General features: G+C 40.2%; 1 protein-coding gene across 12 annotated transcripts in view; it reads left to right on the top strand.

Moving 5' to 3' along the window:
• The window catches only part of MITF (melanocyte inducing transcription factor), a 224366-nt gene that overhangs the window by 99559 nt on the left and 100048 nt on the right, over nucleotides 1-24759 (top strand). Inside the window, exon 1 of one of the 12 annotated variants that reach the window (XM_032649229.1) lies at nucleotides 24247-24363. The exons of 9 other annotated variants lie outside the window; for them this stretch is intronic. In XM_032649229.1, coding sequence (XP_032505120.1) covers nucleotides 24308-24363 — 56 coding nt within the window. In that variant the 5' untranslated portion in view covers nucleotides 24247-24307. Of the gene's footprint in view, nucleotides 1-24246; nucleotides 24364-24759 lie in introns of those variants that run through there. 2 more of the 12 variants (XM_032649227.1, XM_032649228.1) reach the window with 2 other exon arrangements.

Raw genomic sequence — 24759 nt, 5'->3', positions numbered from 1 at the left:
ACTAACTCTACATGAGACAGATGAAATAAAGTTGCACTAGTTCTAGGTATGTCAAGAGCCCAGTTTGGAACCCAGCCACCCTTTCAGCACCCCAGGGATTCCAGGGATCATCACTGTGTGTCACTGTGTGGACTAGAGCTTGCTTGTCCTTTTGTTGGTGACCTGCAACAGATACAGAATTTTTTTTTTTTTTTTTTGTGGAGATATTTGGTCCTACCTTTGTATCCTTCCTTGGCTGGTGACTGGCAGGTTCTTCAACATCCACAAAGTTCAATCCTACTGCTAGATGGACTGTCCAGTAAAGCAAATGGCTTTGAACTTAATGGTCCCATAGAATACCTCACTCCAGATCCTCGTTGGGGGATCTAACCTTGCATCTGGTTCTACTCAGTACTTCTCAAATGCTGCTGAGAAAAACCAATATTTATGGATTACAGTCCGAAGGATAAAGGTTCATCTGTTATTCCGAATACTCTAGTAAAACAATGAGGAAAGAAGGCAGTGTCGGGGCTTCCCTGGTGGCGCAGTGGTTGAGAGTCCGCCTGCCGATGCAGGGGACACGGGTTCGTGCTCCGGTCCGGGAAGATCCCACATGCTGCGGAGTGGCTGGGCCCGTGAGCTATGGCTGCTGAGCCTGCGCGTCCGGAGCCTGTGCTCCGCAATGGGAGAGGCTGCAACAATGAGAGGCCCACGTACCGAAAAAAAAAAAAAGAAGGCAATGTCAGTTGAAAAACCATTTTCCAAGGTAGCTTTTACTCTGATTTGTCAAATAACATTAAAGAAAGGCGTGAGGATTTTATATTTATCAAAAGTGCTCACTGGTTAAAAAATAGTTAAGGGAAAGCTACTGTAAAATCTATACCTGAAATAATCCAGACCAGCAGAAATCTCTAAACCTGACAGTTTGCCCCTACCCCCCACCCCATTTCCCCCCAACCCCAGCAGTTAGTTTTATTACATTACACTTAGTATTATGCTCTCGGTCTCCTTGGAAGGTCATCATGAGATAGAGCCCCATGAATCCTGATTATATGGGGTGCCTATCTTGTGGATATTCCAGTGTCTTCTTTATGAAGATCCTTGGGAGAAGTGTCTCTCTGGTTTTGATACCACAAATGACTGTACTTCTACTCAACTTTGGGGTTTTATTTTATGGATATAGTTAGTCGTGTAACTGATCATGTCTTCTTCCTCTTTATGGCCACAGGCATGTTTTCTTCAACCCATACTTTTTTTTTTTTTTTTTTAAACCAAAAGAAAACTAGTTTGCCAACATTGGAAAATGAGAAGATTTCGCACAAGTGTGTTTGAATTTCCAGCATCTATTGAAAAATCAGATCTGGCAATGCTGGGATCACATGTCTCCATGGCAACCGTGGGATCCAATAAAGTAATGCCATTTTCCTTAAAACAAAGCATGCACTCTTCCCTTTGTTTCACCTCCTTACTTTAACCACTTGGCCCTTGTAGACCTTGGACTCTGTGCCCCGTGGCTTAGAAAGCAGTTTGTGACTCACCTTTAGAAAAACGTGCAGGTTCTTATTTGCCTTTTGTGAACCAGTCTTGTCCCTAGGGTCCTTTAATTCTTTTTTCTTTTGAATTGTCTTTCATCCTGTTTTCTTCCCCTGCGCATGTTAGTTTTCTGTTGTTTCATCTTGGGGTGTTGTGTGCTTTTACGTAAGCTGCTTTAAGTTTGTTTGGGGGAACAAACAAGGTATACATAAAGAAAAATAGGAGTGTGATTTTTTCCCCCCCTCAGATCATTTTATTTTTATTTTTTGCCTGGTAAGAATTTAAAACAATTACAGCTCTTTCTCTGACCTATTTTAGAGTCTGCTTGATTCTAGTACCATCCAGAGCTCTGCAATTTTTTGCCGGGGTTTTGTTTTGTTTTGTTTTGGTAATTCTTCATAGAGACTCTGAGAAAACATTGTCTTGTACCTAAGATTCGTTGGCATCCCATGATCTCTCATTAAGAACTGAAACGTTTCTGTTTTGTAAATAAGTTCATTTGTATCATTTCTTTTAGATTGCAAAACAGAAACAGGCTCACAGACTTAGAGAATGAACTTATGGTAATGGGGGCGGGGAGAAGGGTCACGGGGGGAGGGGTAGATTGGGAGTCTGGGATTGACATGTACGCAGGGCTATATTTAGAATAGATAACCAACAAGGGCCCACTGTGCAGCACAGGGAACTCTGCTCAATATCCTGTAATAACCTCAATGGGAAAAGAATTTGAAGAAGAATAGGTACAGGTATATGTACAACTGAATCACTTTGCTGTACACCTGAAACTAACACAGCATTGTGAATCAACTGTACTCCAGTATAAAATTAAAAAAAGAAAGAACTGAAAAGTTAAGTCGGAATATTTGTTCATTCAGTTCTAGGAGTGAAGATTAGGAAACCATGAACCTTCTTAGAGTTTATATGCCAATTGCAAAGACTCCCAAGAAGACATCGTTCAGTGCCCTGTGTGTGGCACTGCTGTGACTCCTGGGGGTGGGGTCAGAGAAGACAATAGTTGCTGCTGGTCTGGGACCTTCTGTTCTGAATGGTGCTGTTAGATGTTAGTGTAGCCTGAGTAGTGTTGAAAACAACTCTGAATTGATCAAAATGTGACATCATTAATTTCTATATTCTCTTCAGGATTTACTTATTCTTTTAAAAAATCTGAAGACTCAGCAAATATGGGCCAACATTCGCCCTTGGATGGGTTTGTATCTAGTTCACCACACCCTCCCACACCACCTGTGTCTGCATGACATTGAGGCTGAATGTCATGTGCCTTGTGTCCCTCCATTTCTCGATATGTGACTCTTGTTCCTTAATGCCACACTGGTACACCACCCTAACTCATCTGCTGTTTAGCATAAACCACACTTTGGCATATTTTCCTATTGCCGCAGTCACCTTCCGCATGCTTCCCAGCCACTCAGCTCTTTCCATAGCATTCACGTTTCATGAATTGGATTTTTGTCATTGTCCCTCTTCTCTGCAGTCTAAGGGTTGTAAGCTTCCTCAGCAGGAGTGACATGGGTGTGCCTAAGGGTAGGTCAAAAGAACACTGCTTATTCACCCAACACATATTTATTGAGCACCTACTCTGTGCCAAGTGCTGTCCCTGTGCTGGGGATAGAGCAGTGAATAAAATGGGCAAAGATACGTGCCCTATTGGAGTTAACGTCCTGGTAGGAGTGGAAAGTTCTATGAAGAGGAATAAAGCCAGGAGGAGTTCCTATTTCATTTGAGGCTCAGAGGTTAGACCTCGCTTCTGAGGTTCCTTTTAAATGGAGATGTGAATTAACTGACTGAAGAGTAAGCCATGCAACCCTCTGGGGAAGAGCGTTATAGGCCAAGGGGACAGCAGGAAGAGTAAAATCCCTGAGGAGGGGACATACTTGCATTTGGCATTAGGCATGGTTTTTAATTCAGTGCTGCCCTTCCTAATGGTATGAATTAGGGTCAGTTGCGTTTGCCCTCTGGACCACGTCTGTGCACTCATCTCTAAAATGCAAGATTCTATATGGGATTCGCAGATACAAAGTACTATACATAAAATAGATAAGCAACAAGGATTTACTGTATAGCACAGGAGTTATACCCAATATCTTATAATAGCCTATAATGGAATATAATCTTCAAAAAAAAATGAATTGCTATGCTGTACACCTGAAACTAACACCAGTATTGTAAATCAGCTACACTTCAATTAAAAAAACAATCTCATTAAAATGCAAGATTCTACATTGGAGAAGGACCATGCCTTTCTCACTAGTTTCTACCCAGGGTCAAGTCTGGCCTTTGGCTCTTGGTAAGTGTTGAATAAATATATATGCAATTAACAGATGGACACATGAGGTGTTGTAGAAGCATATAAGGCTCTCAAAAGCAGGGTCTTAGCTAGGTGTATGTCACTAGTTCACAGATTAAAGACAGTAAACATGGCCAGCTCTGAAGCACACGTACTAGCAATTTTTCCTTAATGGTGACTCCATATTCTTCATACTCAGCAAGCTGCATCTGCAAAGCACCACTGAGGAATATATGATGGAGGAAAGGGGCCTGGACTGTGTCTTGGTTGCTGTATCTTTTGTTGTTCATTGGTATGTCCCAACTTCTAGCAGGGTACCTGTGGGCTCATAGTAGAAACTTAATGAATACTTGTTAAAGAGTGAATAAAATCAAAGCAGGCATACGTTTGCATTTCTTTCATAAAGCAATGTTGGAATCACTCTGCAAAGATATCCATTCTGCCTGTTTTCTGCCCAAGAAAGATATACTAGGACTAGAGAAGATGAGAAAGATTAAAACGGTGTCAAGGCCAGGCAGAAACATGCGTGTCTTACTTGCCTTAACTCGTTTAGTTATGTTCCTCATTTACAGATGGAGAAATTAGAGTTAGTGGCAGATGCAGGAAGTTTGAGTCCAGGGGTTGTGTTCTTAACTCCTGGAGTGTGCTGCTTGTAGAGAAGGATAACTAGCTGGTGTAGAAACAGAGGTATGAAAAGAATTAAATTCCACTAAATGGACTGTGTTTGTGGCATTAGTAATTGATGATCCTTAATGTTGATAGAAGTTTCTTTCACAGATGACACATTTCAGATGGAGAGAAAGGTCTGATTTGTAACTTATACGTCTCTAGTTTATGTACGTCTCAAAGACTGCTTTGGTTCAGTTTCTTGAGAATTGATCAGGTTTTCTGAAAGCCATGTGGGAATATTTCCTAATATAAATCTTTGTTTCGTTCCGGTAAGACAGGTGTAAATCCTAAGTGCTATGATTCCATTCCATGTGCTTCACAGCCTATCAGCTCTTGCCCTCACATTCGAGTTTAATGACGCACTAGCAGCGTTATCCTCTTGTCAGCCTCGATTCCTCCCTTCTGTCCCCGACTCACGAACAAATTCTTCTACTTTATTATTCTAGGACAGTTGGATTTTCTACTACTTTTTTGCGTTTTCGATGGCATGAACTCATTTACTAACTGTGCTTTTTCAGGAGAACAAATTTAAAGGTGAAAGGAAGCCTGGTGAATTTCTAACAGTCTGTTGGGTTCGGGGAAGATCATTGGAACACCTTTGTTTTCCTTTCCCGTGCGTATGTGCTTTCAAGTGAGGGGAACGTTGTGATTTTCGTAGCTGGTGTCAGCCTCTATGGCACAGGAAAGCAGATATCCTGGCCATCTTTCTGGGAAAGATGAGAATGGTTGTGTTTTCTCATGACTTTATTTTTCCATTGCTGACTATATGGCAGTATCATTCTGGCAAATATTGGCTGGCCATGGAACATTTTTAAGTACAAGGGTTTCATGAATATTCTGTCTATTACCATGGCTGAGGAATCAAAACAAAATACTCTGTGCACATTTCCTTGAGCATTCATGGATGGGTTCCAGTGTGTTACTTTTATGTTAGCTCCTAGACTGCGTGAAGAATCTAAAATAAAATATTACTGAAAACACAGTGATTAAGAAGAACTGGGTATAATATTTTGTACCATTTTCCTTTTCTACGTAGTAATGCCGTGAATGGTGACATAGATGAACTGGGTACAGAAAGGCTTTGCAAGAATTTATGTCTTTAGATTCTTGTTATGGACATGATAGTATTGACAATAGCATGTAATGTCTGTCTAGCTCTTGGTAATCTCTATGCTCACATAATAGAAGAGAAGACACTGATGATATTCAAAAATACCCTCCCGCCATATCCCAACGATTGTCCTAATTTGTTTTCCCCCTACTCTAGAGTGTGCTTCTAACGTATTTATGTGATTAACGAGAATAAATAATTGCGTGTGAGTGTACAAGGAGTTTACAAGGAGAGTATTTTAATGGTGGCTTTTTGCACTGGGGCTTTATTTGGTCAAGGATCCTTCTACAGTGCCTCATGGGTCTAAGAATGTAGCAGGTTGGCCCAAACATGAATCAGGGAGTTCTTTTCTGGTGCGGTTTTGGAGGAGTTCTTTTGGGGAAACCATGTTAGCATCAGGCCAGGGTGAAAATGATGGTGATAATGATGAAGTTGTTAATAATAATGGCTACACTGTATTCAATGCTCACACATATTCAGTGTGTCAAGTGGGTATCATGCATTATTCCGTGGATTGTCTTACAACAGTCTGTGAAGTTGGGGCTCTTCTTGTCCCCATTTTACAGACAAGGAAACAGGCTTAGAGGGGTTTAATTTTCCCCTGGCTGTATAGCTAATGAGGGGGGGAAGAACTTGGATTTGAACTCAGTTCTTTCCTTCTTCCCTTCCTTCCTTCCTTCCTTCCTTCCTTCCTCCCTCCCTCCCTCCCTCCCTCCCTCCCTTCCTTCCTTCCTTCCTTCGTCTCTCTCTTCCTCCTTCCCTCCCTCCCTCTTTCGTTCTTTCTCATTGCAGGGGACTTAATAGGCACATCTTGTTTTATTGCGCTTCGATTTATTGCATTTTGCAGATATTGGCTTTTTTACACTTTTTTTTTTTTTTTTTTTGCGGTACGCGGGCCTCTCACTGTTGTGGCCTCTTCTGTTGCGGAGCACAGGCTCCGGACGCGCAGGCTCAGCGGCCATGGCTCATGGGCCTACCCGCTCCGCGGCATGTGGGATCTTCCCGGCCCGGGGCACGAACCCCTGTCCCCTGCATCGACAGGCGGACTCTCAACCACTGCGCCACCAGGGAAGCCCTATGCTAAACTTTTTTAATGGCTTTTTTACAAATTGAAGGTTTGTGGCAAACCTGCCTCGAGCAAGTCTGTCAGCACCATTTTTCCAATAGCATTTGCTCACTTTGTGTCTATATGTCACATTTGGTATTTCTTGTAATATTTGAACATTTTCATTATATTTGTTATGGTGGTCTGTGATCAGTGATCTTTGATGTTACTATTGCAAAAAGATTACAACTTACTGAAGATTCAGATGAAGGCTAACATTTTTTAGCAACAAAAACTTTTAAAATTAAGATGTATTCTTCCTTTAGACGTAGTACTATTGTGCACTTAATAGACTACAGTATAGTGTAAACATAACTTTGATATGCAGTGGGAAACCAAAAAATTCATGTGATGGTCTGGAACCAAACCCACAATATCTCTGAGGTCTGCCTGTGTTTATATGTTTTTTATTGGTTTATAACATGTAAGTTTCGTATGTACAGTATTGTATTTCGGTTTCTGTATACGCTGCAGTGTGCCCACCACCAAGTTTAGTTTCCATCTGTCACCATACTGTTGTCCCCCTTTACCCATTTTGCCTTCCCCCACCCCCTTCCCCTCTGGTAAACACTGCTCTGGTCTCTGTATCTATATGTTTGTTTTTGTTTGATTTGGTTTGTTCATGTTAAAAAAATTTCACGTATGAGTGAAATCATATGGTATTTGTCTTTCTCTGTTTGCCTTATTTTACTTAGCATAATATCCATAATATCCATCCATGTGGTTGAAGATGGCAAGATTTCATATATTTTTATGGATAGGTAGTATTCCATTGCACATATATGTAGTACAAGATGTGAACCCAGTTCTTTCTGACCCCAGAGCCTGGACTCATACCTCATTCTCACCCCATCCTTCCTAGAAATAGGAAACTCTTGTCTGGAATATTTTAATGATCTGCTACCTAATTCCCTGCTTCCCTCCCCTTTCCTCTTTAGACCTTTGTCCTCCCACCAGCGTTCTGAAACATGCATCTCTTCATCGAAGGCCCCCTTCCTTCCTTCTTTGCCTAATGCATCTCTGTCTTCAGGACTTCCGTACCCTGAGCTTTCCCCTTTGAGTTCTCACAATACTTTGCTCCTCTCTTAATCAAAACCCTTTGCAGCTAACAGTCAGCTAGTTAAGTGTTCCAGGGATTCCTAGGCTGTGGCTACAAGCATTCAGGTTTGTGTGTCTGTGCCTGTGTGAATTTTTTCTGGAGGCAGTCTGTAGTTTTCATATGAGTCTCAGAAAAGTATGTGACCAAAAAGGTTAAGGTATTATTATTTATCGGATTCTCTGCCCTCCTCCAAGTAATGAGCACCTAGAGGGGGTGGGGAGCATATCTCATTCCAATTTATTTCCTTAGATGGCTATAATAATATAATATTTTTGAGTAAATAATGAATAAATAAATATCTCTATAAGTAGAGCCATGGCTATAGCCTGTGGGTTAAGAACACAGGCTCTAGAATCAGACTGTGCCTTGGATTGAATTCCTTCTCTGCAAACTCTTCAGCAAGTGATGCAGTCTCTCAGAGCCTCACTCTTCTCATTGGTAAAAGGGACATCATCACAGTGTTTAAGTTAGTGGGTTGTTATTGAGGAATAAATCAAGGTATGGTATGTAAAATGCTTAGCACAGGAGTGCGTAGCATACCTCCCATAATTAGCTGCTATTATTATTAGTAAGAACTTTTGAAAGAGGCTGGAGGATGAGAGTCTCATGATTTTTCTAGTTACTATCATGGAGGTATTACAAAAAGATTTATCATGCCACTTTGAGTTTTCAAAGCTTAAAACCAACGTGCTTTCTCTAGCCAAGGTGGCAGGTGCAGCTCAGAGACGTCCCTGAAAAGTTGTTCTTGGACATTTCCTTTCCCTGTGGCCTCGACCCTGGCTGTGTAGTGGCTCAGGCTTCATAGATGGATACCTTGAAATGCCAGCTAATGGAAATTTTGTGATATGGTCACTCTGCCCCCGAGGATTTGGACATATGCTTTTTGTGTTTAAATCAACAGAAAAAAAGTGCAGCTGTAGCCACCCTTCTGCATAATCGTTGAAGTAGCCCTTTTCCTTGCATGTCTTGGAGCCCCTGAGTGCCAGGCCTGTCACTTACTGTCCCCTCTGTGCATCGCAGGTAAGTCCAGTAGGTCAGATGAAAGGCAGAGGCCGGCAGGGCATAATCACTTATTTACGTAGCACTGATGAATAGCTGTACACAGATCAAGGCATACATGTTATTTATAGTAGTGCGGCCATAGGGTCACATTGGCAAGAAGCAGCCTCTAGAAAAGTGCTTTAGTTGGATAGTTATGAACTCTGGCTCATTACTGTGCACTAAATATAGAAAAGGGAGTTTGAAATCTCTTTACAGAAAATATATTGTGAGCTGGGTTCATTGACATAAGGGGAAAAATTGTTGACTCCTATTTTGCCAGAGTTTTTTACGAGTGTATACCGTTTCTTTTCATCACTGGTAAATGTATGACCTTTAGTAAGTCGTTTGCAAATACTATTTTTTTTTTAAAAATGTCTTTAAAAAAAAGTGTAGCAGCTTTAATCACCATCATCAAAAACTGGAGACAGCCCAAATGTCCTTCCACTGGTGAAAGGATAAATAAGCCATGGTTCGTCTATACAATGGAATATTAATTTGCAAATAGGTACCGACACCTGCTGCAACATGGATTGATCTCAAAGGTACTTGCTAAGAGAAAGGAGCCAGACTCAAAAGTCTCTGTATTAAATGATCCCTTTTATATGACGTTCTGGAAAAGACAAAACTATAGGAATAGAAAAATAGGTGATTTCTGGGGCATGGGGTTGGGTGATGTTTTGACTCCCCAGGGGCAGCCTAAGGAGTGTTTGAAATGATGGAACTGTTCTGTATCTTGATTGTGGTGGTGGTTACATGAATTTATGCATTTCAAAACCTCTAGAACTGTACAGCAAAAAGGTGAATTTTAATGTTATATAAATTAAGAACAATATTTTTAAAAAAGAATGACAGCGTGTACCCAACACACTGAGAGAGAAATGTGGACTTGTTTTGAAAGGGGCAATGCATGTCATTAAAATCCCATAAGTATCTTTTGATTAGCTACTAGAAGTCAGTGCTTTATAGGAAATCAGAAAAGAAAGTACTGGTCTATATGCTCAGTGGTGTAACAGTCAACTTTGGTAAACATGCACAAAAAAATAAAAGGGAACATTACATCTGTATCATGGAAATCTAGACAGAGGAAAAAAGGCATCTAGCTGGGATCATGGATGATTTTTGTTAAAGTGAGGAAGGTTTGTCAAGGTATTAATATAATTTTGAAGAATGGGTCGATTATTAAAATGTTTTTTAGTAAACTTTTAATCAAAGTATAACATTCCTATAGAAAAGTATACACATCTTATGTGTACTGCCTGATGAATTTTCATGGAGTAATCCAGTCTATGAGACAGACCATTACTAGCATCCTTGCACCTTCTGCTAGTCAACCCTTCCCCGGGTATAATCACCATCCTGACTTCTAACATAGATTAATGCTGTCTGGGTGTTATTTAACTTTATACAAATGGAACACTACAGCCTGTACTGCCATGTCTGGATTCCTTTGCCCAACATTATGTATGTGAGATTCATCCCTGTTTGTCATATGTGGCAATAGTTTATTCCCATGGAATATTCTGTTGTGTGACTATATCACTATCTCTTCTACTGTTGATGGGCATTTGGTTTGCCTACAGTTTTGCACTGTTACGAGCGGTGCTGTTACGAACATTACTGCTATATGCTTTTTGGTGAACATGCATGTACATTTCTGTTTGCTATGTGCCAAAGAGTGGAATTATTGGGTTATAAAGCATGCATATGTCCAGCTTTGGTGAATACTACAAACCGTTTCCAAAGTCTTTGTACCAATTTACACCCACAGCAGCAGCATCTGAGTGTTCCAGTGGCACTATTCCTCGCCAACATTTAGTAACGAACCTCTGTTTCATTTTACTGGAGAATGTGTAGGATCTTGGTAGAAAGGGATGGTGAGTGCATGACAGGTATTCCAGGCAAGAGGAACAATTTAATCAAGAGCATACAGCTGGGGTTAGAGGATGCGTGCAGTAGTTCCCTGTTATCCACAGATTTAGTTATCCATAGTCCACCACCATCCAAAAATATTAAATGGAAAATTCCAGAAATAAACAATTCAGAAGTTTTCAGTTGCACACCATTCTGCGTAGTGTGATGAAATCTCGCGCTGTCCTGTGCCGTCCTGCCCCAGACGTGAATCATCCCTTTGTCCAGCATATCCAGTCTGTTAGTAACTTAGTAGCCATCTAGGTTATCAGATTGACTGTCGTGTTCAAGTAGCCCTTATTTTACTTACTGATGGCCCCAGAGTGCAAGAATAGTGATGCGGGTGATTCAGATATTCTCTTACTGTGCGTGATTTATAAATTGAACTTTATCCTAGATACGTATGCGTAGGAAAAAGCATAATATATATAGAGTTCAGCACTACTCATCCATTAGGGGTCTTGGAAAGTATCTTCCGTGGATAAGAGGTGGGGGACTACTGTATGTTGTTTGTAATGTTTGCACTAGTTACAATCGTTGAGACTAGAAAGATAAGTTGGCCTTGATTGCCAGTCTAAATAAGACATTTGAAATTCATTCATTCTGTGCTGATAAACCATTAATTTTAGTAAAGTAGTAGCATGGAAAATGAAATACTGCCTTTTGCAGCAACATGGATGAACCTAGAGATCATCATACTAGGTGAGGTAAGTCAGACAAAGACAGATATCCTATGATATAGCACTTATATGTGGAATCTAAAGAAAGGTACAAATGAACTTATCTACAAAACAGAAACAGAGTCACAGATGTAGAAAACAAACTTATGGTTACCAGGGCGAAAAGTGGGGGAGGGAAAAATTGGGAGATTTGGGATTGACATATACACACTACTATATATAAAGTAGATAACTAATACGGACCTGCTGTATAGCACAGGGAACTCTTAATACTCTGTAATGACCTATAGGGGAAAAGAATCTAAAAAAGTGGATATATGTATAAATGATTCACGTTGCTGTACAGCAGAAACTAACACAGCATTGTAAATCAACTATACTCCAATAAAAACAGAAAAAAAAAAATAAAGTAGTAGCATGAAAGCAGCAAAGCCATGCTTTAGGAAGAGTTATCTAGTAGTAGGTTTAGGATGTACTGCAGGGAGTGGGGAGAGCAACTTAGCAGTCCAGGCCAGAGCTGGATCATGGCAGAATAACTGTGAGGGCAGAGGAGATGCAGTGTGGTGTTGACAGGTAACATATGATAAGTGACCAGACAGTGGAGGGTTAAGGGCAAAGGAGAGTGAGAGATACCTCTGACCTGATGGTACCTTAGCCAGATAGGTCAAAATTATCCTTAATGAGTGGGCTATGCTTGTTATCTCTATATCTTCACTGTCCTTATACTCCTTTTTAATCCTTCATAAAAAATGTGAAATATACACATAGAAGAGCACCTAAAACCTATCAGTTAAGTAAAGAACAATAAGATGAATAACCATGTCCCCACTATTCATCCTGAGATATAAAATACTCTAGAAGCCTCACCTTTGATTACATCCTCCTCTGTATCCTACCCCCAACTGAGTTCACCACCACCCTGAATTTTACACTCATCACTCCCTTGCTTTTCATTACGGTTCAGTGTTGCTATCTATGACTGCATGTCTAAACTAGACTTGGATATAAACAGTGGAGCCATATGGCAGTATTCTGTGTGACTTGCCTTTTTCAGCATTGTTTTTGATTTGAAACATGTAGAGGCATATAGCTGTAGTTTATTCATTTTCACTGTTGTGTACTTAATCCATTGTGTCCATAATCTTCAATTTATTGATCTATTCCTCCTTAATCCTTACCCTCTGTGCTGTGGCTTTAATCACTCAACATAATTTTTTCACGTTGACAAAATACTGTGGTATATGTAACTCAAGTATGCCAGTGTACTGTGTCCCACCGACTTTAAAAGCTGTCTGGTAGACACACTGAAGTTTTTGCTTATTTATTTAACACTTACAGTGAGTTAGAACTACTCTGTCTCCTGTATGGGAGAGCTGCTTACTTTAAAATAGAGTTTCTCACGCGCAGCGCTATTAAACATTTGGGGCTGGGTAGTCTTTATTGTGAGGGGCGTGCTAGGCCTTGTAAGGTGTTTAACAGCACCCTGGTCTCTGCCTCTAGATGCCAGTAGCACCTGCCTCCCCGTCTGTAACAACCAGAAATGGCTCCAGACATTGTCACATGTCCCCTGAGGACAAGACTGTGCCGTTTGAGAACCACGATTTTAAAGGATTAGGATTCAGTGAAAAGGCATTGAGTTACCATGACTGACAGGAGAGAATCATCAGTGTAACCTTCGTCTTACTTCCCTGCTGCCCCATCCTGGCTCCAAGTTAGAGGTATATTCTTGTCTTTGGGCAGTGGACCTTCCCTGGTCCTGGAGATCAGCCGTCCTCTTGCAAGTGCCTTGGCCGTTTCACTCCATGCTGGTGACTGTTTTCTATATTCTCTCTATACCTGCCACTCTCTTTGCTCTGATCCCACCTACCCTAGAGGTAGTCTTTACTTCATGGGTCTGATGAGAGACTCATGCTTATTGCATTTATAAATTGCTTCCATTTCTCCCAAAGCAAAGGAAAAGAAATATTTTTTGAAATTGTCAGTTTAAAACACTATAATAAACCCATGTTAAACCAAAGTTAAAAGTGCCAGTGAACTATAAGATGATCATATTTCAAACGTTTTTACAGCATTATTGATAGTTTGATATTAATTTGGGCTTAGGAGTTATGGAACATTTGCAGGGTGGTAAAATGATGGGACCTTTTGATCTTTAAAATTAAAACTTTGATCTTCAAAATTTAAATTAAAATATATTTAGGTGGTACATGGCTGTCCCCATAACTTTTTGTATGCATTTTTTTCATGTCCAGCACAAACCTGTATGTGAATCCCAAAGCATTATAAAGTTGGCTCCATCTAGTGTATAAAAATGTTATACAGCTAGGGAAAAAAAAAACTCCAACAACTCTACTGGGAATCTCCTCTGGTACTTTATTATGAAATAAGAAAAAAGGCAAACCAAAACAAAACTGGGCTATAAGCTATATTTGTGCCCCAGGAGATAACACAGGCAGAAGTGACCTTCACAGTGTGAGAGGAGAGGTCATTATATATTGAAATACAGCATGCCTAACATTTTGTTCTAACAGCCTTGCCTTTTTTTTTTTCTGGACGGAGGTCTTGTTTACAGGCACTATCAACAATCGTGGCGTCACTTCCATTGTGATATTCTCGGTCCTACTGGCCTGGCCCCTAGTTTTTCTGTATGGAATCATATCTGTCAGTCATGTTCACTTTCCACAGTTAGGAAGTGATTAGGGCTAGGCCCACGTACTATGATTTCAGAGCCCTAGATGATTTTCTTTATCAGACTGGAATTCTTTGTAGCTGTTCGCTTCTCACTGCAATAGAGTAGCCACTATTTCTGGGCTGTGTTTAATCTTGTTTCCACTGAAGGATTCTGACACATTCTTCATTTCTCTCAATCAGGGTTCCCAAATTTGAGCCATGCTCATACTAACTTCATGACCTTTGCCCCCATATTCCATATGGAAGCTTAAATAAATTAAAAATATATATTTAAAGGAAATGCTATAGTAAATGGCAACGACAGATGGATATATGTGTAAAATAAATATAATGAAATTGGAAGAAAACTGTTAGATCCTGACTAGGTGTGTGGTCTAGAAGGGCCTGAGTATGAGATCTGAGCTGTTTTTGTTACAAAAGGCAAGTGTTTCGAGATTGAAGACACATTAGCATCAAAAAGACACTTTTCCTGGGATGAAAGAAATTGGAAAGGACCTTTCTCACTGTGTAATTCCGTGGTCATTGAATGTGGAGTCTGTGTGTCTCCATTTGAGCCCATCCTGTATCCCACACTTTGAGAAACTTTGCTCACGATTTACCATCTTTGCCAAAGGAAGTTTGTCATGCTACCCCAATCTCCAAAGGCCTTGTTTCCCATCGAAAGCCTTTTTGAGTAATTCTTTCTTTTCTGAGTACTTCCTTACTTCTCCCATCAAAAAGTAGAAATTGTGCTGATATTTCACATTTTGTCCCCTTTTTTTCAACTAGATTAAGTTATTTGAGAGTAAACATTGTGTGTTTCTTTACATTTCTAGTGAATGCCATTAATTTAACTCAATGCTTGGTATAAATATTCAGGGAAGCCTGCTTCATTCCTGTTTTTGTTTTTTTGTAAAGGTAGATTACAGTCAGAAGTGACCAGAAAAAGCACCATGGTTGATTCATTAATCATTTAACCCATTGACAAATAGTTACTGGGTTCTTTCTCTGGGTCTGGAATTGTGCCTGGTTAAAGAATGAAGAGGTGAACTAAACAGGCATGGTTTATGCCTTCATGGAATTCAGACTCTAGTGTGGGGTGTGGGGAACAGACCACTAAAGAGGTGGCTCCATTGCAAGGTTCTAATTTTAGAATTAGTTTGCTTCTGTGATTGTTGAGTGGCTCACAGAAACTTGGCACAGAGAACCCTAGCGAGAGGCGTGTGGGCCCTGGAGTTTCAAACCCTAGATCTGCAGCTCATCAACATCTTGACTCTAGGCAAGTTACCTCACTCCTTGTCCCTGTTTCTTTATTTAAATAAAAAGAGATAAAATAAAGGTACAGTTATCAGTGTGATGATATGATGAATTCTCTGTCTTTTCTCTTCCCCCCTCTTTTTTTTTTTAAAGAGGCAGAGACACAATCTCATTTTTTCAGATTTTCAGATTTTCAAATTCCCTGCCTGGCACACTAGGAAATGAGAACGCGTTGATCCTTAATCCAGTATTAGAAAGCAGATGTCCTTATTAATGGGAATATCATTGTGGATGGCACGTAAAGATGGCAAATTCATGCAACTTCCAAATTGTCTGTTTAATAAATGATTTGAGCATTCAGAGTTACTCCAAAACATTTCTGTCTTCAGAGTTTAAGGGCTATGATATATTATTGATGTACCTCAAGCATGTTGAGTAGTGCCTGGAAAGTAGTAGGTGCTCAATAAATATTTGTTGAATGAATGAGTTTTAATAAAAATCTTTCTATTTTTCTATCTTTTACTCATGATTTTGTCCATATTTTTAAAAAATGAGCCAGCATTGTTTGATATGAGGAGCTTAATAAGCTTGAATGGGAGTGGTGGTGATTCTCTGCAGCTCCATCACCAGCCTCATCTGTAATAGCTGGCAGGTAATAAATACTTGGTAAATGTCAAAGTGAGAATTAGGTAGTTTTGGTTAGGCACTATTTTTTATTTTTTAAGAACATATAGCTTAATTTTTTCAAGCAAAGATTTCATTTTTATGTTACTGCATAGCAGTATTACTTGAAACTACAGAGGCTATTAATTTAAAATATTGGTTACTTTAACATTTTACTATCAACATAAATATACGCTTTGATTATAGGACTCCCTAGTGTGTAAATTAGATTCAGAATGCTAATGTGTATCAAGTTTATGATGATTGATTAGATTTAATCAACAGACAGGAAGGATTTCTGTGCAAATATCATTTTTCTCATTTCAAATCCTATTTGCTCAGCATAACTGAAACAGGATGTCATTAATATAAGAGTGAGTATTGAGATGCTTTAGAAGTTTGGGAAACTTGATTATGGACATAAATTTAACCTATGGTGATCTTCTGAACACAGAGAGGTTTGATTTGTTATACTTTTGCTTATTTAAATACACTATTTCCTGCTTGACTTCTGAGTATGTTTATATAGTAAAAATACAAATTAAAAACGTAACTGACACATCGAGTCAGAGCTGAAGGTTCCCTGGGCTAGCAATTTTGTCTGTAGCTAAGACAGTCATTGAAAAAGCATTGGAAGTTGTCCACTATCAGAAGAAGTTTCAGATCGCCATCAACATCTTAGCTTTTAGTTCTTCACTATGAATGAATATGTTATTCACAAGTATCTCTAGACCTTTCCTGAGCTTACATAGTGCATGGGGTATGTGTGTGTCTACAGTACACCACCACACTATGCTGTCTCCAGTTGAAAAACGGTGCTAAGTTTACATCTGTTAAGAGAGACTTATCAGTTGTTTACTTATTTATGAAATAGTGGACCTCTCAGAGGTTTTCTGCTCACAGGCCAAAGTCGCTGCCCTGGATTCTTACCACATGTTGTACAAATGAGAGCTTTCACACCTGACACACTTTCGTAGCACCTTCCACCATAGCACTGTGATTTTCCATGAGAAACAGTCTGTCTGTACCTTCAGCTCAGTTTTTGGAATACAAATATGGGATTTACATGAATGGAATAGAAAGTCTAACTGACAGAGTACCCTTCTTCTTTATTTTCATCCCTTTTCCAGTTCCCCCTTGGACAATAAAGGATTAGGTGGTTCTTTGAGCTGCTGATGCCTTGGTGTCTCAGAGAGGGAAGCTGGGGAGGGATGGATTTACCTGCTTTGTAGCCAGGACCTCAGCTAAGGTGGTCTGTGGAGGCCACTTCTAATAGCTGAATATTGTGTTGCTTTAAAATACTTCAGTATCTTGACTCTTGCTTGGAAGAAGGACGAAACTGATGTCTTTGTTGATGACGATGGGGTTGAACTCTCCTGCTTATGTCCTCAACACTGTTAGGAGGATGGCAGACACACCCTATGTGCTTATTTGCTCTTCAGGCTTTAATTACTTTTAAAAAAGGAGTTACTACAGTAAAAGACAAGTCCACATTTTTCTTTTTAAATAAGTGAAAAGTCCTCAAGGCGAAAATTTCACTTCTTATAAAGTCGTAGTGTAACTTTGTGCACCCCCCCCCACCGCATGACAACAGCATTATCTTTTCCTATTTATTTACTTAGATAAGGAAAGTAATTGCATTTTTACTAAATTTCTCCTTTGAGGAAATGCCATCAAAGTGGCATAATCTCAAATCAGTGTTTCCCTCCTCAAGTTTGTGTAGTCTCACAAACTTGGCTTATTTTGTAGATTGTGGTCTGCTTATTGAAAATACCCCGCTGCCATTTATAGAGAACAAAGAGACAGCTCCTGAATGGCCTTTAATGCAGAGCAAGTATTTGTTTTGAAGTGAACTCTAACAGATAATATCAGAGAGCTCAAGGGAAGGAACTAATCTCTCGTATTGATTATTTATGAAAGACTCTCTCGTATTGATTATTTATGAAAGACCAAGCTATCATTTCATCTATTTCTCCCTTCATTAATTGCTCAGAGATTTACTTTGACAGCATTTGAGATGTCTCTTTGTAGATTATATCTGTATTCTCAGGACAGAGTTTTCTAAACAGTTTAAAAAAAAACATTATTTTTTTCTTCTGGATATTTGTATAAGCATCTAACATTTCTTTCATAATGTTGACATGAGCCTAGATTAAGTTTACATGGGGTCATCTTGGTCTTGTCTGCATTTTCCTTTTCAACCTTAAAGGGCTTCTTTGTGAGCCAGGTACAATGAGCTGTCTTTCAGAAGGTGCTGTACCATCATTGTTACAGGGAGATCTTCTCCTGGTAGTAGAAAAAAAAAAAAAGAAGAAGAAACAGGGTGAAAGAGGTAAACGTTATTGAGTGGTACTGAACACTTATTTCTGCAGGTAAGTAGTCATTAAAAATTGCCCTCAGTCATGCTGTGAGGGGTTCAAATTAGAACTGCTGGGTTGCCAGTTCCTTGTAACTCTGTATCCTAATACTTTATCCATAAAAGTGAGTTGTGTTCAGCAACTAAAAGCTTCCAAATGAAAAGTATACAATTGTGAGTCCCACTTATACCTATTGACTTCCTAATTAATTAAATGCCATCATCAAATTATATTTCATAGCTCCTTCATTACCTGATCTTTTTCATTTTGTCACTCATCCATCCATTCTTCCATCCATTTATCCATCCATCCATCCATCCACCCACCCACCCATCCATCCATCTAGCAAAAATTTATTGAGCACTTACTTTATCCCAGGCACCGAGAATGAAATAAATACAAAGGAAGAACCCTGCCCTCAAGGATGAAAGACAAACAAATAAAATGATTAGAAGTTGGAGTAAGTGCTATAAAAGAAAGAAAAAAACATTTACTGGGAGAGTAAATAGCAGAAGTGGGTGTTCCTGCTTTAGGTAGGATAGGGGGCAGGGGAAGCCCTCCCTAGGGAAGAAACAGAAAACCTGTGAGACCTCATCTGAAAGGTGGGAAGGAGCTCCCCTGGGAAGGAGCCCCTGGAGCAGCCATTCTGTCCTTCCTCCTCCCTCTTACCATGGGCCTGTGTACGTGAGTTTGGGGTTTCTCTGGGGCTCACCCCAGAGAAGCAGAGCCTCTTGCATCTTCCTGTTTATCTTCCCCACAGCACTTGAGAGATGTCTCGCAAATGCTGCGTGCATCAATAAATGTTTGAGTAAAAGGGCCTTTCCGTGGCATCTTTTTCCAGAGCGTGAACACGATGGCATGTGGGGAAAAGAGGGGACGTGTTTGTTCCTCTGGAGAGTAGTTTGTGAGTTTTGTAATCACTTTCATGATACTGGTGAATCAAGGCTTTCACTCAACATTCAAAGCATATCCATTGAAACTCCAAGTGAACACTTTAATATATCGAACTATTCAAGTAAAGACTTCTTTATTCAACAAATAAAGGGAACTTACATTCTTGGGTGTTTTTCTGTCACTCTTGGAGAGATAATTTACATAGAATATATTATATATAATTATGTATATTATGTTGTATAATAGTGGTTCCCAGGCCTTACTTCACAATAGTCCTTTATGAGAAGTTTTTTAAAAATATGGAATTCAAAACGATGCCTTTGGAGAGTCTCAGTCATTTGTTTGGGGAAAGATTCTTGACATTTGTATTTTTAAATGCTCCTGAGTTGATTTTAAGGAGATGGAGTGGGGAGAAATGTCCCCAGGTGCTTAAGATAGGGATATAGGTTTGGGAACCATTGGCTGGGATCACAGTAAAACATGAAGGGTAGGTGCTTCCTAAATTGTATGTAGGGGCGTAGTTCATGGGTCAGTATAGTCCTTGGCATGTATTAAGTCCTCAAATGTTAACTATTGTGAGGGTGGTGAGTAGAAGTAGTTTATTGAAAAGAGCAATAACTATCAGAAGGAAAGATATACGAAAGTGATGTGCTTTGGGGGCAATAAAACATTTGATACCCAAATAAAACAAGAAGAATTCTGACTGTGATAAAACAGTGGTTCTACTTTTCTTCAGCTGAGTTTGGACAGGATAACAAGTAAAACCTCTTATCTCTTCTCTAACATGTTCAACATAGTGATTGAATTTTTCCTTCAAAAAAGATTGAGGCCCAAATTTAGACCAAAAAAAAAAAAAAACAACAAAGAAAAAGTTGGCTGTCACTTGGATATTTGATAGTTTTAAGTTCCATTTTAGTTAAGGTTGTCTTTGAAAAAGGTCAGTAAGAATTCTGATGACTCTAGTTGATTTGCTGGAATTTGGGGCTAGGAGTAGTAATTAAGATTTGAATTGTATTGGGGTACAGGTAATATTTCTGTTCTGCATTCAGCGTTTCGTGTTAAAAAATAGTATCTTTCTTTTTTCTCTGCTACCAATTCTTAGTTTGTGTTTAAATTTAGGGTTTCGGTGTATATATGCATTTATGTATATATGTGTGTGTTTATACATGTGGATTTATATATGTATATGCACTTAGGATACATATCTGAATAGTACAAATGTGAACAAGAGAGTTGCTTACACATTATAGATTAATCCATTTTAAACATATGAACATCAACCATGGGCTTTTTTTTTTTAAACATCTTTATTGGAGTATAATTGCTTTACAATGGTGTGTTAGTTGCTGCTTTATAACGAAGTGAATCAGCTATACATACACGTATATCCCCATATCTCCTCCCTCTTGCGTCTCCCTCCCACCCTCCCTATCCCACCCCTCTAGGTGGTCACAAAGCACCGAGCTGATCTCCCTGTGCCATGCGGCTGCTTCCCACTAGCTATCTATTTTACATTGGTAGTGTATATATGTCCATGCCCCTCTCTCACTTCGTCCCAGCTTACCCTTCCCCCTCCCTGTGTCCTCAAGTCGATTCTCTACGTCTGCGTCTTTATTCCTGAACCATGGACTATTTATTCTACTAGGTTCTAGGGATACAGTAGTAAACCAAACATGGTTCCTGCCCCTCAGAAGACATGTGTTGAATAATTGCATGACTACTTGAGGGGCAGTATCGTGGAAATGTATGTAATGTTTTATGAATTTTGTAGATGGTGTCAGATGTGTAAGTCAACCTTTATTCCATTTGCCAGTGGGTATTTCATTGCTGTGTTCAGGGAGATCCCCCAAGAACATTAGCATAATATAGATATTTCTGAAGTACCATGAATAAGTTGAACATGTGCCCCTTAAAGGTAATTTTACTTGAACACTTATGTAAATGGTCAACGGTTAGCCTCCTTGGGGTGGTAGATTGTCCAGGACAAAATGTCAGGCGATGTCATTGGCGGGACACGCCAGGGGAGCATTTGCCACGACATTCTGTCCCTGCTGGAATGGCTGGAATTGATTCCATTGGTTTCGTGATCAACGTTTGAGAGCCCACAGAGGGTACAGATTTTCCCTGTGTGTAAGCATGTAATAAATCAGGGTTTCAGTTGTAAAACTTCCCCGGGTGCATTGTAACTTAATGCAGCTTCAAATAGTGTCCAAGGTGGGAGAGAGTCCAGCTTGGTCTTTTAAAAAAATCATCCCTTTAAGGTCCTGATATGGTAATTTCCTTCCCTCTCTGTTTTCTTTGACCTTCCAGTTTCTTTTTGTTTTTTTTTTCACTCTGTTGCATTTCCATTGGTTCTGTAGGTTGGTCAGTGTGCATCGAGAATAGACAGTTCCAACTACAATCATAATTGTAAGAGCTGTTTTTTAATTGAGAGCTTACTGTGTGTCAGACTGTGCCATACACGTTACATATATTGTTTCCTTCAGTTTTAACAATAACCTACAGGATAGCCGTTTACCATTTCCCCTTTCTCAAGTGAAAAAACTGGGACATGGAAAGTTTAGTAAATTTGCACAAGGTCACAGAATGAGTAAGTGGTGGGATTTGAACCTGGCTAAGTTGACTCCAGAACCTGTGTTCTTCTTTTTTTTTTTTTAAATTAATTAATTAATTAATTAATTTATTTATGGCTGTGTTGGGTCTTTGTTGCTGTGTGCAGACTTTCTGTAGTTGTGGTGAGCGGGGGCTACTCTCCATTCCGGTGCACAGGCTTCTCATTGCAATTGGCTTCTCTTGTAGTGGAGAATGGGCTCTAGGCACGTGGGCTTTGGTAGTTGTGGCTTGCAGGTTCTAGAGCACAGGCTCAGTAGTTGTGGCGCATGGGCTTAGTTGCTCTGTGACATATGGGATCTTCCTGGACCAGGGCTTGAACCCATGTCCCCTGCATTGGCAGGCAGATTCTTAACCACTGCGCTGCCAGGGAAGTCCAGAACCTGTGTTCTTGATTTTTATGCCAAACTGTGCTAGAGGCAGGAGAAGTGAGGTGTGGAGTAGGTTAGTAAGGGGAATAGTGTGGCATCTTAGTCATCTGTTAACCCTAGTACCCAGCACAATGCGGAGTGTGTAGAAACTCCTCAATAACTATTGTTAATGAATGCAATCATTTGCATCAGGGACCTGGATTCCCCACCCCACCCCCATTCCTTCTATTTATTGGTCTTTAGCTTTACCAGTAATCTACCCACTTTAATCCACTTCTCTCCACTCTTGTCCCTACTCCCCTCCCCCTCCCCCATAAAGTATCATCACCTCCTACTAGGACTATTGCAGTAGCCAATCTTGCTCCTTCTCTAGGTGGTTCTCGATATAGCAGCCGCCAGAGGGACCTTTCTAAAAACTCTGATCTGAGCCCATCACTTCCCTGCTTACAACCTCTCAATGGTTTCCTGTTCATCTTGGAACAAAATCAGTGACTCTTCTCTGGTCTCCCAGATCCTGATGGTCTGGTCCTAGCCACTGCTTTAGTCTCACGGACGCCATGATTTCCCTTACTCTCTGTCCTCCAGCCACAAAGAATCTTCCTTCTAACTCCCCACTTCAGGATTCTTGCACATGTCATTACCACTGCTCAGAAGACTCTTCTCCCGTGCCCCGCTCCACAGCCGTAACCCATGACTGCTACCCCCACTCACTTCTATGCCCAGAGGCCCCTGCCTAAGGGAAACCTTTTCTGACCCTTACATTTTAAGCTTTCCCAGCTCCTTGTAGCATTTACCACATTTCATTATATATTTGTCTCACTAGACTGTAAACTCCAAGAGTTTGCACAGTGCCTGGGACGTAGTAGGTGTTCCATAAATATTTATTCTACAAAAGAAAAAATGAACAAAGAATAAAAAGAGCTAGAAATAGCTTGTCGGAGACTCCTGGCTGGATATTTGCTATTATTAAAGGAAAATTAAAGAAAGATAATTTCATTACATTATAAAATTCAAGTTGGATTATGGCTTATAGAGACTGCATTGTTTTCCAACTACGTACTTCGGAGACAAACTCTTAGGCACAGAGAGGTGAAGTAACTTGCCCAGGATACACAGCTAGTCCATGTCAGATGTCTTTGTTCTGACCTCTGAATTGTGTGTAGGGAGAAACAGACATATTTTCATAAGTGGGCAGGACATCTTTGGTGTGCTGAGTCTGTAGGAGCTGCATCAGTATTTGATAATATTGAGGTCATGTCACAATTTTAAAGCATCTTTTGAGAGCATGTATTATTATTTCGGCACGTTCAGAATTTAATTAGATGACTATCTAAGAATACACAGATGTATGGCCTAAAGATGTCCTAAAAGATAGTGCCCACAGTTGAAGCAGCTTGTGTTTGACTTCCACCAGGACTGGGCAAGGGTAGCTCTCCGTATATTCTTGGGATCTGAGGGTAAGGAATGTTGTCCAGATCTCTAGCTTGTCAGCAGGAGAGCACGTTCAGTAATCAAGCTCCAGTTCCAGAAATGCCTGTGCATGGATGCAAAGCAGCTAGAGGTGTGTGATGAGCTGATGCTAGAGGTCTCCCCAGTTGAGAAGGGGCAGAAGCTGTCCCACAACCCTCCTGGGTTCTGTGGGTCTTTTAAGTGTTAGAAATTCACCGGTATGTCAAATTACCTCAGGTTTCACATTCTCTGTAACGCGCAGCCACTGCAAGCCTCCACTGGTACCTTTCTGTGCTCGGGAGGGCTAAGTAAGCATCCCAAGGTGTCGCCTGGCTGCTGGGTTGGATTTCTGGTGGTGCCTGTGTCCTGGCGAAGCCCCCGTTGCAGGGTGAGGCAGCATTTTTGTCCTGCAGGTACAGTAGGTACTGGATTAAACAGGTCTGCTGTTTCAGACAGACACCAGGCACGGTTGTAGCACGAGCTGTGTTTGGATTGGAGTTTCCAGGGCCTTATCAGGAGCCACCCCTAGTGACACAGCCAGTGCCAGAACTAACTTTGACTTTCACTCTTCACCAAGGGCTTGCAGAACACCTTAAAGGAAAAAAGATGGAGGCGCTTAGAGTTCAGATGTTCATGCCTTGTTCCTTTGAAAGCTTATATCTGTAAGTGAAGTTTTATTCTGGAAATAATCCTGGGACCACTTGACAGGAGTTTTGTTTTTTGTTTTTGTTTTTTAAGGGGAGGACAGAGAAAGGGGAGGTACTATTCGGAGTTAAAAATACTGGAACTGTTACTCTGTGACTGTGGCTTTAATCGGTTTCAGCTGTAACCTCTAGTAGGTGGCTATGACAAGGATAACGACTAATTTGTGGGGGGAGGCAGGATTGAAATGCTAGCCCATTAGCTCTGCCTTCTCTTTTGAAATGGAATGTTGGTCTTAAATTAATCATGCCAAAAAATGACTGCTTGAAAAATCTGAGTGAGAACAGAGCTTGATTTATGATTACTAGGTAGACTGCAGCCCAGCTTTGTGATGAATAAAAAAGGGTTTTCTTCAG

The sequence above is a fragment of the Phocoena sinus genome, chromosome 11 (genome assembly GCF_008692025.1).
Source record: "Phocoena sinus isolate mPhoSin1 chromosome 11, mPhoSin1.pri, whole genome shotgun sequence".
Classification (NCBI taxonomy): Eukaryota; Metazoa; Chordata; class Mammalia; order Artiodactyla; family Phocoenidae; genus Phocoena; species Phocoena sinus.
This window is presented reverse-complemented; position numbering and strand designations above follow the sequence as displayed.